The sequence below is a fragment of the Salarias fasciatus genome, assembly GCF_902148845.1.
Source record: "Salarias fasciatus chromosome 7 unlocalized genomic scaffold, fSalaFa1.1 super_scaffold_4, whole genome shotgun sequence".
In the NCBI taxonomy this organism is placed as follows: Eukaryota; Metazoa; Chordata; class Actinopteri; order Blenniiformes; family Blenniidae; genus Salarias; species Salarias fasciatus.
The window spans coordinates 16,145,182-16,157,832 of NW_021941229.1; the positions used below are offsets into that span (position 1 = coordinate 16,145,182).

A 12,651-nucleotide genomic window follows, 5' to 3' on the forward strand; every position below is an offset into this window, starting at 1 on the left:
GTATTTAGAAGGCGTCGAATAATGACAGCAATAATAAAACTGGGCTGCATGACATGTCATTTTAAACAACCGGCTTTAAAAAAAAAAAAAAAAAAAAAAAAGCCTGAGACGACAGAAACTCATGTCTGCACATACTGTGTCTCCCACAGTGTGTGTCTGTTTATTGCAGTACTTTAACTTGGCTAAATGAGGAAGCGTATTGAAATAGCGCTGCTGGGTTGAAAACACAAGGCTGCACGCTGACGATGGGCCTGTCAGTCACCAAAGGACTGATGCTTCTGCGTGAAATTTCACAGACATCCGCTGTCCTCGGAGTGCTGCTGATGTCGGTGTTGCCCCGGTTTTGCCTCTAAGACCACCTTGAGATTGATATTTTTCTCGTGTCACGTGGAACATCAGGTTATCTCTCCTGTTATCACTGCCACTGTGATCATAGTTTATAGCTCAGAGCACCGTTTCAGTTTTAACCCCGTTAGGCTGAGGCACGGCTGCAAAGTCATCTTCTTTTGTGCTGCCACAAACAGCTTTAAGTGAGCGGGGGGGTGGGGGGGTGGGGGCGGGGGGGGTCTGTCAGGTGCGCTAATTTGTTACTTACGAGCATTAATCATCCATATCATATTATGTAGCCTCGTGTTATTATCCTCGTCTGACAAATCCCAGCTCGGCTCCGACTGATTTGAAGGCCACACGAGAACGAACGTGGAAAGAATCAAAAGTCTTTTACCCAAACTTTCTTCAGTGAAAAGTATAAAGAACTCTGGAGAAAAAGTAGAGGAGACATCAAAACTACTTAGAGCTGAAAAAAGGAGTCATCAGGACTCGGGCAGGGGAGATGGGGACAGGTGCAACTTTCTAGACATTTCTCATTTTCTAAAATCACTTATGAACTTTCAACATTTGATTCAAACTTCACATGGGAAACAGAATTTGTGTTTAACAAGCGCAAACTCACCACAATCAGAATGTATTCAGTCAGCATATAGTCTGACACTGTCTCAAATTATTAAATCATTTTCAACTCATTATTGACTTTTATCTTCAGTTTATTTCCCCCCCAAAATAAGAATCCCCCTGACCCCCAGAATCACCCCTCAGCAGCTCCCTAGCGCCCCCTATTAGAGGCCAGCACGATTCAACAGTCCCTGATCTCCTCCTATTGCCAAATGAGTAAGTAAGAAAACTGAAATTTACTGAAATGTAGTTTGTTTTCTTAAGATGTGACAGTCTTGTTAGGATTCACGGCTTTATTAATTCTCACATTGGTATTCTTGGCTGAGCAGCTTGGGATCCATTTAGAATTCAAACAGATGTTTTATGAGCTGAAATATGAGCAGCTGTTGATTTAAGAATCACACCCAAAGTTCATTAAACTTCCCAGAATTTAAGACTTTACACAGAAGGAACTCGTAAAACTAAAGAAAGGAAGGTGTTTTTACGTGTAATGGCCCAGACTCCCAAGAATAATGATGTCTTGATCACCATACAGCTGAAGAACATGTTTCACGGTCGCAGTCTGCCTCCCATGCATGCATAGTGTTGCTGCATATTTCAAATCTGTGCATTTCTAAAAGGCACCAAAATGAGATTCGGTGACAGCGGAGGACACGTGAGGAGCCGTCAGATCTGATTCAGCGGCTGCAAGTTATTTAACGGAGTTTTAGAGTTTAGACAAACCTACGTAGTAACTGTACTATTTATAGCAAATGAATATGAAGTAATTCACATGGCACACTTGCATGTAAAATGAATTAGAAATAATTCTGTGTTTTATGTGTGTGAGATCAACTTTTTTGAAATCTGATGTATGTGTTCAAATAATTATGCAATTTGTAAAGCCGATCATTGCAAAAAAAAAAAAAAACAAAAAAAAAAATCTCAAGTCTTTGACATTTTCCTGTAAATGTCGATTTTTTTTTTTGGTGGATGTGCAGATAATATGACAATACTGAATATTTTGCAGTATGCTGAGAACAATAATTTAACATATCATGAGAAATGTTGTTTTCTGGCTTTTACATGGACCACCAAAACAACATATTGTTTAAAGTGTAACATGATTATATTTTCTTACCTCAATAAGTAATACATTAAATCTGTGATTTTATTATCAATGCAAGCATAATGTTTTTTAGAAAAAAGAGAAAAAAATGCGTAAAAAAAAAAAATCAGGTTTCTGATACATCATTTCCAGATTGACTGGACATTCAGATACAAGTTCCTGTGTGTATTAAGATCATGCACTTACATTAACTTCTCTGATTTAAGATTCATTTTTTTCTGAATGTTTCCTTGAACAAGTATTTGTCAGATCTGACAAGTTTTACAAAATGCTCTATATTTTTTCTGGCTCTTTTTATCTTAAAGGTTATCAAAGCTATATACAGCGCGAGAGGAAGTCTGAAACACTGAGAATCATTCTGGCAATAAAAATTGTATTTTGTCTCATTTAAAAAGAAATATAGTAGCTGTTTATGTAAAAACCTATTTATATGACATCACATTACCTCTTGGTGTGAACATATCATGTAAGATAAGGTTTTGTGTGAATGTAAACGATAGTTATTGTGCCAAATCTTAAGAATATAAGCAAATATTGTCGTATTATCTATGTTGCAATGTTTTAATGAGCAGATTTTTGTTGACTTGGTTGGTTGACAACTTGTCTTGTTATTGATTTTATTTGGACTGTGGATGTCTTCTGTTTTGTGCCTTTTGTCCTTTGAAATTTAAAAGAAGCACTCCTCTACTGTTGAAGTAACTTCAAAAAGTCTTGGGGGGAAAAAAAAAAAGGAAAAACTTGGATTGTAATGAATGTGTTGCAAAACATTATTTCATTTGAAACAAGCGCTCAGTAACCTAAAAGCCAGTAATTTTATCCCCTTTTTTCTTTTTAGAAGTTCCTCAGACTTCCAAAAATAACTGATTGTCCTGTCCTACTGTGACATTATCAGCTGTTTCGATGATAATATCCTGCACTGTTTCGTTTCTGTAACTGTTACTGCACATGTAGAGGTTACTGCATCGGTTATACACTAATGTATGTGGTGTCTAGATGCATGTAGTCCAATAAAAAAAGAAATGCAATAAAAATGATCAGCTTTCTGTACCTATTTGAATAAAAAATAAAGCAATATCTACTAAATCAAAACGTACACATCGATCTAGTCTTTCATACTATTGCCGAGAACTGAAAGAACAAAACAAAAAGAAAGCAGACTTGAGTTCACAGAAAATCAGAGAATGTGGTGATTCCTTATTCCATCATTTCGGAAGAAGAGCGAGAACACTCGAGGTTTGTTTGTGGGGTTTTTTTTTGTGGATTTCTATTCCCTCACAGCCTCGAGAAAAGAACTAGGTGTGGTCAATACACCACAAGGTAGATTTACCAGGTTTTTCACACACGTCAGAAGTGTTTTGCCCTAATAAAATGTGAAAGAGTTTGATCAAATGAAACTAGTGTGTGGGTTGCACTTATGAAAAGACTGCTAAATAGTAACATGCTGCATTCATGAGCAGGAACACTGAGAAAACACACTCCTGCATGAGAACAACAAGCTGAGCCCTTCTCCTTTAGTGAGGAAATCCATGGCTGTGTTGTGTTGAAATTACATCGTCTCTCTCTCTCTCTCTGGATGGGATTTCTTCATGCGATCCACAATCAACAGGAGGTCAATAGTTCATTATTTCATTCCAGTGGAAGCAACAAGTGTCTTTGGTGTTCATGACAATAAGTAAAAACCAAAAACACAATTGTCAAGAATAACTTCAGTTGGACGTGCCAATCCATTTATTTACAAATGTTTACTTGGATATTTGAAAAAAAAAAAAAAAATACAAATAATTCTCAGCAGCCTGATTAGTGGATGGAAAGATTCCTATCTCACTGAAACAGAATGACAACCTTATGGCAATAAAACAAAAAAATCTGATCGTGAGTTTCATCGTTTGCTTGATCAGGTAGTCATCTGTCCTGTTTATGAGGTGAAAGGGAAGTTTCGACTGGCTGAGTTGGGAATTAAATGAAGAAAATAAATCAGTAAAGTCATCTGGCAATGCAAGACCAAGTGAAAATAAAACAAAAGATCATTTCCATCTGCTCAGTAATCAGTAGCTCCTCACAGGAGTCTCACCTTGAGGCTAATCACAGCGGATCGTTGCAGCATTCAACACTTTGTTACCCTGATATTGTTAAAATGTCAGTTTATGTAAACCCTGAGTAGAGTTTCTTTTGAAATCCTTTAGAATCAGGTCCTTCTTATTGTCTGATACTCTGTTAGACACCAAACAATGAAAGAGCAACCGATAACGTGAGAACATGCAGCGTCACAGTATCAGAAATCGCAACAGCTTCTTGGTGGGAACTGAAATCCCTCTGCATTTGAAAAGCTTTTACTTCTGAATTAAGATTTTCTGGAGTGTCTCTTCACAAGTGCCCCCAGCTGTGAGTGTCTCTTAACCCCACTCAGAGTCCACTTTGACTTTCCATCCGCCAGGAGGAGGAGGCAGGAGTGAGGGTGGAAGGTCAGGAAAGGAGAGGAGCTGTTGAAGGATGTCACTTTGTGTTTGACCCTCGTCACTGTCTTCCGCAGTTTTTAGATCTCTGCAGCGATAAATATTTAAGCAGTTGAATTAGAAATCAGCTGGAATGACCATTAGTCATGCTAACCATGCCCAGCTAAGTGCTGAAACAAAAAGATCATGCGTACCTTTTGTTACCGAGAGTCGGCTGCTTCTTTTCCCTCCTCGACAGCCATTCCTCCAAACTGCGTTCGGGCATAAATGTGTCCTCAGAGCCCTCTTTGTGCCGCCTCTCCTCTGGGGAAAAACAAAAACACCACTCTTTGTTACACGAGATCCAAAAAGGTTGAAACAATCATGTTGGTGTCATCAAAGTCACAATGAAAAAATCGCAGAAATCTCACTTGTAACATCAAAATTGTTGTCAATATTACTATAAGAAGTTGTTATTTTCCACAGGGCTGCTTAAGCAAAAAGATTATGCTGGAGTTAGTTAAAAGCTGTTGACTGCTCTGGACTCGGCTTACCTTCCACCAGCCTTTTTAAGTGAAACAGATCCTCTTCAGACATGTGAGAAAACCTGCAGTTCGGCCCAAAATCGCAAATTCCTACAAGGAATAATTGAAACGCATTAGAAATTTGAAATTATCTGATTATTTAGCAAAGGGTTGGTTCAACTGCTCCGTTACCTCTTTGGAGAAACTTTCTGCAGGGCTTCTTCGCCTGCTCGTCATACAGAATAGCAGCAGGCTCTGGAGAAAACAATGTTTATGCATCCGTGAAGATGGTTTATATTATCCTCTGCCGTAGACAGACAGTTGGATGGGGAATGTGTGAATATAAAATGAAAATACACTCGTTTGTTCAATCATGACCTTAAAGACGGGTTCAGGACTTCTTTCTTGACGGTGAATACTAAATTGCTGGGTACAGTATCACCGCCCGGCTTCGAAACATATAATTTGACCAGAATTGCTACAAACACTACAGGTCTCACCTCTGAAATGATCGAACCAGGCTTTTTTTGCCCGGTGATGTTGAACACCGTTCAGATGCTTTTTCCTGTTGTGCATGTTGTCCTGGAAGGACCGGTCACAGTAATCACAGTAGTACCTCTTCCCCATGGTGCAGCTTTATTCTCAGACGAAAAAGCCGCCTCCTTTAATACCCTATAAAAAAAAAGAAAGCAAAAAACAACATTGGAAACCATTCTTATAAAGAGATTGAAAAGTTGTGCATTGCCACGTGGAGCACCAGCTGACTCACTCACAAATCAAATCCCTTAGCATATTAAAAAAATCACGTGCACGCTTTAAATAGGTAAGTTTATGTAACACATTCACACTTGGATGCATTTTGACTGTGCATATAGTTAAGCATCAGTTCTCATTCCAAGTGGATTTAATGTGCTTGTTTTCATTATTTGCGTCTGTATTCTTATGTCACACAAGACAGAGAGATTCGGCTGTTTTTATTTATTACTAAAAACACTGACAAGGAGGACACAAAGAGGAACTGGCAGCCCATTAACATGAGGAATGCCAACAACATGTGGACAGCCAGGAGTTGGCAGCTGTCTTTTGTTGCCATCTGCTGGCTTCAAGTCCTTCTTGCAAATATGTGGGCATGAGTTTTTAGAAAGATTTATTTAAAAATTTTTTCCCCCAGGCATTTTAGCACAGCTGTCTGTCTGTCTAGTAATTTGTTTCTCATTTTTGCAGTCGAAACAAGCTTTAATTAGGATTCAGTTTAAGCTAAAATTTGGTTCTATTTATCTTTATTATTTCTTGATTCATGCACATCTTTGGCCACACTCTTAGGTTAGCTCTCTGGCCTCACAGTGAGAATAGTATGAGTTCAAATAGCAGCTGGGCCTCTCTGTGTGAAGTTTGCATGTTCTCCCGTTGTGTGTATGGGCTTCCTCTGGGTTCTCCTGCTTCCTCTCACAGACTGACAATATAATTGTTAGGTTAATTGGTGATCCTAAATTAACACTGACTGATAAGCAATTTTATTTGACGTAAATGAGTGTAAATATTTGAATTATCTTGTTTCCATGTGATTCAAACGGATATTTTTCATGTAGGTTGCAGCCTCCCAGGACAGATATTTCCCGCATTAAACCAATGTAGGTTTGCTGACATTCTAAAACACTGCATCCTGTTTTCGTTTACATTTTATACAGCGTCCTAATATTTGGTTAACTTGCGCTGTTTGATTTATTGAAATGTTGTAGTTTTTCCTGCCCCGTCTCAGACAGTTGTAAAGATTATTTGAATCTGATGATGTTACAGAAGTTTATCAACTCACTGCCTACAATTAACATTGGCAAGGTGTGCGCATAAATATTTCTCGTGAGAGTAAAAATGAAGACAAAAAGATGATAAATTACCAGACACCAATCCTCCGTGATATCTTTCTCGTAGAGCTGCGTGTTGTTTATTTCCACTTCCGCTTCTCCTGCCGACGTCAGTGACGTCATCTTCCGCTCCTGCGCACAGACGTCCTCATCACCGACATGGCGCTGGCAAAGTCCGTCTACAACCTCCTCTTCAGGAGAACGTCCACCTTCGCCGTGACCATCATGGTCGGCGCAATGTTCTTCGAGAGGATATTCGACCAAGCCGGCGACGCGGTTTTTGAGCAGATGAACCGCGGGGTAAGAGCGTCCCGTCGTCTTTTAACGCCGCTGACCTTGTAAACAGAGGGCGAAGCTAAGCTAACGTTAGCTTAGCTCTTCCCGCTATGCCTAGCTCCTTGAAGTAACACTCGTGGATTTGTCTGTTTACATATAAATTAATCATTATCTGTCATGTGACTGTATTTACAGAAACTATGGAAACACATCAAGCATAACTACGAGAACAAAGAGGAGGAATAGGATGCGCTCCGGGGTTGTTCGAGGCTAAAGTGCAGCCGGGTGTCACACTTCCACTATCCATTCTTCCTGGACTCCTCGTCTGAATCTGTCTGCAGTCACCATGGACATTAAGCTGAAATCCGTGTCCAGCTGAGCACCTGTGAGAGCTGCCTGATGGTCCAGACCGCCGTGAAGATGGACTGATGGACCCCTGTCGCATCCTCCCCTTCCCTTGTGATTGTTTTGCCTTCATGTTCCTCCTAGATTGTAAATTGTTAAATTAAACATGTAAACGTCTTTCAGAATATGCAGCGTTTTGATTTCTCACATTAAACATACAGGCATTCGTCGGTTGTTTTTATTACTTGAATATATCCGACGCTTTCTGGTAATGCAAGTAAATGAACTTTACTTGGGTTATGTGTAGTCCATCTATGTGAAATTCACAAGATGGTTGCAAATCGATAGATCGCGCAGTTCCAAGGATAGAAGCTGAACCAAAATATAAACCGAGTCAAGTCATCTACATTCAGTATGTGGTTGAAACTTGTGAACAGCAGACGGGGTCAGGCAAGGCCACTAATGTTCAAAATGTGTAATTTGCCCTTGTGATTCAGGCCTCTAGGGGGCACACAGCCTTTCCTGTTTAATCATTGATCCACCTCCAGCAGCCATAGCTGTCTCCTCCGTCACCTGGCTTGACTGAAATAGGATCAGTCACACCAGGACACGGTCAAACCATCATGCTATTTTCATTTGATTACTATTGCCAACTTTCACTGTGGAGGATAAGCTTCTGCAGGTGGACGGACAGATGAATTATTCCAACAGACTTGCTTACAGGGAATAAAAATGTATTGACAGCAGTGATTTTGATTCAAGTTGACCATGGCGACAGCTGGCGAAGCAAAGATTTCATGTGGAAACCCTAAATATGTGTGACAGTGCACCTGCTGATACTGCTAAAGTTATCTCTTTCTGGAGCTGCCTCGACATTGAAGGTTTTCACATGTTGGAAAAACTTACTTTTTTTCCCCCAACGCAGGCACTTCTGGGTTGAATTTGGTCAAAGTTTTATCACCTTGACTGTAGTTGACTCTTATTTGGCACCCTAGGTGAGAGCGAACACTGACACGAACAAATTTCAAGTTTGAAATGTTAACATGTACAGATTAGACATTTATTGTATTAAAACAGTGATACAGTGTTTAGTTGTTTCAGTTGACATCAGGTTGAAATGTGCTTGAAATTACAATTTTCCCGCAAATCCCAGAATACCTTTAATCACACAGCCATATAAATTTTGAAAAATAAATAAATGTGTTTTCCTAGAAGCCAAACATATTTTAGAAGTGTAAACACAAAAGCCTTTCTTTGGGATGTTGGGCAATTTGTCTTCCTTTTTCAGAAATCTTTATATTTTATGGAAGTTCATCGTTGCATTTGTACATTTGTTTTATCTCTTTCATCCCAAATTAGAAAAGTAAGGTACAAGGCAAAAAGCTGCATAGCTCCGTCTTCAAGTCAGGTCAGTGTTTTTCATTCATTTTTTAGAAAAAAAGTTCCTTAAATAAGCATCACATCAGGTCCATGTAAAACTTGAAAACTGTAAAAATTTAAATAAGCTTGAAAAACAAAGTCAGTAAAAAGTGTCCTTCAGCCAGCCCCACAGCCTGGTAACCCACAGATTCACTCCTAAGTCAGATAAGTATTGTAATTCAGGTGTGAGCATTTTTTCACATATTTTCCTAAATTTGGGATCAATGTCTTTTTTCAGGTTGTATCCCATTATAGAAGGTTCTCCAACTGGCTGCCAGGGCAAGAAATGTCTGTCCTGAATCTTCTGCGCTTCAACTGCACCTCCACCTTCGATGCAAATGGATTTCATCTCTGCATTTCTTGTCAGGAGCTTCGTCACGTCTCGTTTCATTCTCTCAGTCCCGTAAGCCTCTACTCTGTTCCAGAAGGTGGCATTGAAGTGCTGGTAGAGTTTCCAGTCAGCTCCATTCCACTGCAAAGCTTTGGCTCTCATCTCTGGAGCCAGCCGAGACACGGATGAACTTCTGCGAACGTTGAGCTTAAAATACAAAATGTCCTCCATGGTCCAACAGAGAAGATCCTTCAGTAGGATCAGTGACTCCTCAAAATACTCTGCTATGAGGACCAAATGAAAACGTTCAGATAAGTTTTGAATATCTGTCATTACACGAGGGTCATCTGCTTCCAGATTGTTATCAAAACCGAAGTCGAAAAATAGCAGATTTCTAAGATAGAACGAGTTGTAGGCCTCTGGACTGTAGAAGGCCCGGGGATTATTGAGAAACCCAGACAGTTTGTCCTCGCCGATGATCCTCCAGGTCAGAGGAACTGCTCTGTGGTAATAGTGGAAGGACGATTCAAAGAGGTCCACCGGGTCCCTGAGGATGGTGATGTACACGGCATCCGGAGGCAGCAGCTTGACCACTTCCTGGTGGTCGAAGCGCATGTGGTTACACACGACATTGAAGCATTCTCCAGGCGTGTAGTCCTTCACCTGGGAGCACAGGAACGGCGAGGGGTAGAAGAAGTCGTTGCGTCCGTCGGGGAAGGCAAACTTCAGCTCGTGCTTTTCTCCAAACCTGAAGAGGATGTTGAGGATGGTGCTACTGGCGGTTTTGTGGGTCTTCATGAACATGATGTTGATTTTGGGGGCGCACTCGTCTGCCTGGGGCTTCACGCTTTGCGAGGGAATTTTCAGACTTTCCTTCGACGCTTTAGCCATGACGAGCGGACATGTGTCTTCTTGGAGGTTCCTGCAAAGGAAGTCGTGTAGTTCAAAATGATGGATTATCTCAATGAATCCCAGCCTTTCATTTTGGTTAGTACTTCCCTGAAAAAAAAAAAACTTAGTATTGTGTAGTAACAATAATATTAATAACAGTGCAGCTTTATTTGGATTCCTAAACATGTTGTGTTTTTTCAGAAAAAGCTTTAAATGAATGACACTCCATCATGGCATGTTTATTTACACTGAGTTTCGTGTCTTCAAGTCCCAAAATATCCTTCACCAATTCTCTAGACTTGACATTTTGAAGTGTTTTCTTGAAATACTTTCCTTTGTGATATTACCTGACCTTCACTTGACTTGGGTTTGTCAGACAGTACAGCAGCAGCATGATGCCGGTCAGTAAAAACCAGGGAAGTAGTCCTCGTATTACAGCAGTGCACGCTTTTCTTTTGAGGCCAGGCATCTTTTAAGACTCAGATTACCTGAAAATACAATTGGAGAAAGAAATGCACATAAGACAAAGACAACTTCCCGGACCTCCCGCCCCTTATTATTGTTTTCTTATTGAACCAGAGAGGAGCTTTAGGAGCCTCCGGTTTGCAGCTCACACCTGTAATAATGACCTTGTTTTATCATTAAGTCAAAGCTGTGGTGAGATTAACAGACTTACCAAGGCTAGTCTTTTTGAATTAATGTTGTTTCTACAGTCAAAAATGATCATTGCTGACTAAGGGCTGAGAAAAGGAAGATAAGGGTTCTGCCCTCATCTTCATTTTTTCCAAAACAAATTAAGTGAAAAACTGCTGTATCATTCATTCTGCTCACAGCTCTTATGTTGATATATAAACATCTCCCTGTTCACGGTTCTAAAATTACCTTTTGCAGGAGAAAAGGAGAGAAAACACAGCCTCTATTTATTCAACAAAGCCTTTTGTATCTTCACAGTGCACACATTGGGGAAACAACAACCTATTTAAAATGAGAATGAATGAATACTTATATTATTGGGATTGCAAGCATAAAACATAAATATTCTCTCAACACTAATGTTAGTATTGTCCTCTGAACAGATATGCACCGCTGTTATCTTTGCCTCTCAGAGTCAGGCCCTTTATTACAGATGATAAAAAAACATTCTTTGACAAGTGGTAAAAATAACAGAAGGTAACATATTGATCGTGACCTACACACACCAGAAGGCATTTTCACGTTATCATCATAAATAGTAATCATCAGTGACACAAGGAATCTGATAAATAAAAAAAATAAAAAATAACACTTGTATTTGATTTAGAATTTGATTTTTTTAAGTATCTTTACTTACCTGAGGATGATGGATTTAACAGTTCCAGGTTGATCATAAGCGGTTAATAAAAACCAAATCCTTCCTGTATGCACAGTGGGAGGCGGGATCTCTCTGAGGTCTCAGAAGTCAGATCTAAACTCTCCTCCCACAGAGGCTCAGTGGTTTACACACAATATAGAGACACGCCTTTACATATCAGTGCCGCATGAAACAGCATCTTCTCAAGATGTTTGCTTCAAATGCAGATTTCTATATTTTATTAGGAATAGTATACATTTATTAGTATAATAAACTATAATGTTATACTAACTATATAACTACTATAATATATAATGTTAACTATATAACTATTAATATGATAATTTGGTCAGCAGGGTTTGATCTTTCTGTCTTTTCAATTTGGAGTTATATTTTAATGTCATGATAACTTTCGACCAGTCTTAAGTGGGGATTATTTTTGGAATAATCTGTCCCATGTGGCTTAAAAAAGAACAATTAAGATTTACTATTAAGATTATTCAGAAAACACAAAATAAATCCAAACGAATAATGAAATGAAGTGGTTCTCAAACTGAGGTCTGGGATCCCCTTGAGGGGGCGCCAGAGATCATAGGTAGGCCGAGAATTTGCCTGCTCTGAGGTTGGTCAAAGATGACATGAAGATGGCTTCATGAAACAAATCAGTGAGCATATATTCCCTTTGTTTTCTTTCTTTTCAAGGACAATTTTGGTGGCCTGTAAAGCAAATTTGCTGTGATCCACTGGCCTAATTTGCCCGTGTGTGTTTGGGGGCCAATCTGCCGTTTCTTTTCATTTTCCAGCTTCCTCTGCTGATGCTGTTTCTGGTTGAATCCTCTCTTTTTCCAGGTCATAGGCCTATCGCTTTGGCCCACAGACCTCAGTCCTGTGTTGCAATAAGCCTGGACTGACGCCACTGACGTCTGAATGCGCGAGCAGACATTTGGGTGATCTGTTTAACTTTGGAGATAAGAGCAGGGTTGTGTCATGCTGAGAACTGCCTCCAGTTATCTACGCCGGGGTTTATTTCAAGGCAGGAACTGTCATCTTAAAATCCCACGAGATTTTATTCACAAAGCACTTTCACAGCCATGGTTGAAACGAAACGCTGTATATACGTAAGGAGTACAATTTGAAATATAAAATATAACACAAACACTGTTTGGCTGTCTGATTTTAGTC

The 12,651-nt window shown here is 39.6% G+C and overlaps 3 protein-coding genes across 5 annotated transcripts; 1 reads left to right on the forward strand and 2 right to left on the reverse strand.

Annotated features, from left to right (window-relative positions):
• Positions 1–3,801: 3,801 nt before the first annotated feature.
• zmat5 (zinc finger, matrin-type 5) lies at positions 3,802–7,009 on the reverse strand. Its single transcript, XM_030085081.1, has 6 exons — positions 6,911–7,009; positions 5,516–5,687; positions 5,208–5,270; positions 5,046–5,126; positions 4,707–4,815; positions 3,802–4,600 (listed from the first exon to the last, which is right to left on the reverse strand). The coding sequence occupies exons 2-6, from the start codon at positions 5,640–5,642 to the stop codon at positions 4,453–4,455; spliced, it is 528 nt and encodes a 175-aa protein (XP_029940941.1). The 5' UTR covers positions 5,643–5,687; positions 6,911–7,009; the 3' UTR covers positions 3,802–4,452.
• On the forward strand, positions 6,990–7,683 carry uqcr10 (ubiquinol-cytochrome c reductase, complex III subunit X). The gene is made up of 2 exons (XM_030085082.1): positions 6,990–7,177; positions 7,349–7,683. Exons 1-2 carry the CDS (start codon positions 7,037–7,039, stop codon positions 7,397–7,399), a joined length of 192 nt encoding a protein of 63 aa, XP_029940942.1. The 5' UTR covers positions 6,990–7,036; the 3' UTR covers positions 7,400–7,683.
• Positions 7,684–8,536: 853 nt separating this feature from the next.
• Positions 8,537–11,554, reverse strand: gal3st1b (galactose-3-O-sulfotransferase 1b). Of its 3 annotated transcripts, XM_030085074.1 has the most exons (4): positions 11,470–11,513; positions 11,022–11,114; positions 10,487–10,627; positions 8,537–10,170 (listed from the first exon to the last, which is right to left on the reverse strand). In XM_030085074.1, the coding sequence occupies exons 3-4, from the start codon at positions 10,606–10,608 to the stop codon at positions 9,018–9,020; spliced, it is 1,275 nt and encodes a 424-aa protein (XP_029940934.1). In that variant the 5' UTR covers positions 10,609–10,627; positions 11,022–11,114; positions 11,470–11,513; the 3' UTR covers positions 8,537–9,017. The 3 variants fall into 3 exon arrangements, with proteins under 3 accessions (XP_029940934.1, XP_029940932.1, XP_029940935.1); XM_030085072.1 differs by lacking the exon at positions 11,022–11,114 and having other exon boundaries at positions 11,470–11,554; XM_030085075.1 differs by lacking the exons at positions 11,022–11,114; positions 11,470–11,513 and having other exon boundaries at positions 10,492–10,612.
• Positions 11,555–12,651: the final 1,097 nt, after the last annotated feature.

Coding starts and splice junctions, on each gene's coding strand:
- zmat5 (XM_030085081.1), bottom strand. CDS start 5,642: ATGGGGAAGAGGTACTACTGTGATTACTGTGACCGGTCCTTCCAGGAC. Junction 5,271..5,515: donor CTGGTTCGATCATTTCAGAG/GTGAGACCTGTA, acceptor TGTTTTCTCCAG/AGCCTGCTGCTATTCTGTAT. Junction 5,127..5,207: donor CAGAAAGTTTCTCCAAAGAG/GTAACGGAGCAG, acceptor TATTCCTTGTAG/GAATTTGCGATTTTGGGCCG.
- gal3st1b (XM_030085072.1), bottom strand. CDS start 10,608: ATGCCTGGCCTCAAAAGAAAAGCGTGCACTGCTGTAATACGAGGACTA. Junction 10,171..10,486: donor CCAAGTCAAGTGAAGGTCAG/GTAATATCACAA, acceptor CTTCCTTTGCAG/GAACCTCCAAGAAGACACAT.
- uqcr10 (XM_030085082.1), top strand. CDS start 7,037: ATGGCGCTGGCAAAGTCCGTCTACAACCTCCTCTTCAGGAGAACGTCC. Junction 7,178..7,348: donor TTGAGCAGATGAACCGCGGG/GTAAGAGCGTCC, acceptor CTGTATTTACAG/AAACTATGGAAACACATCAA.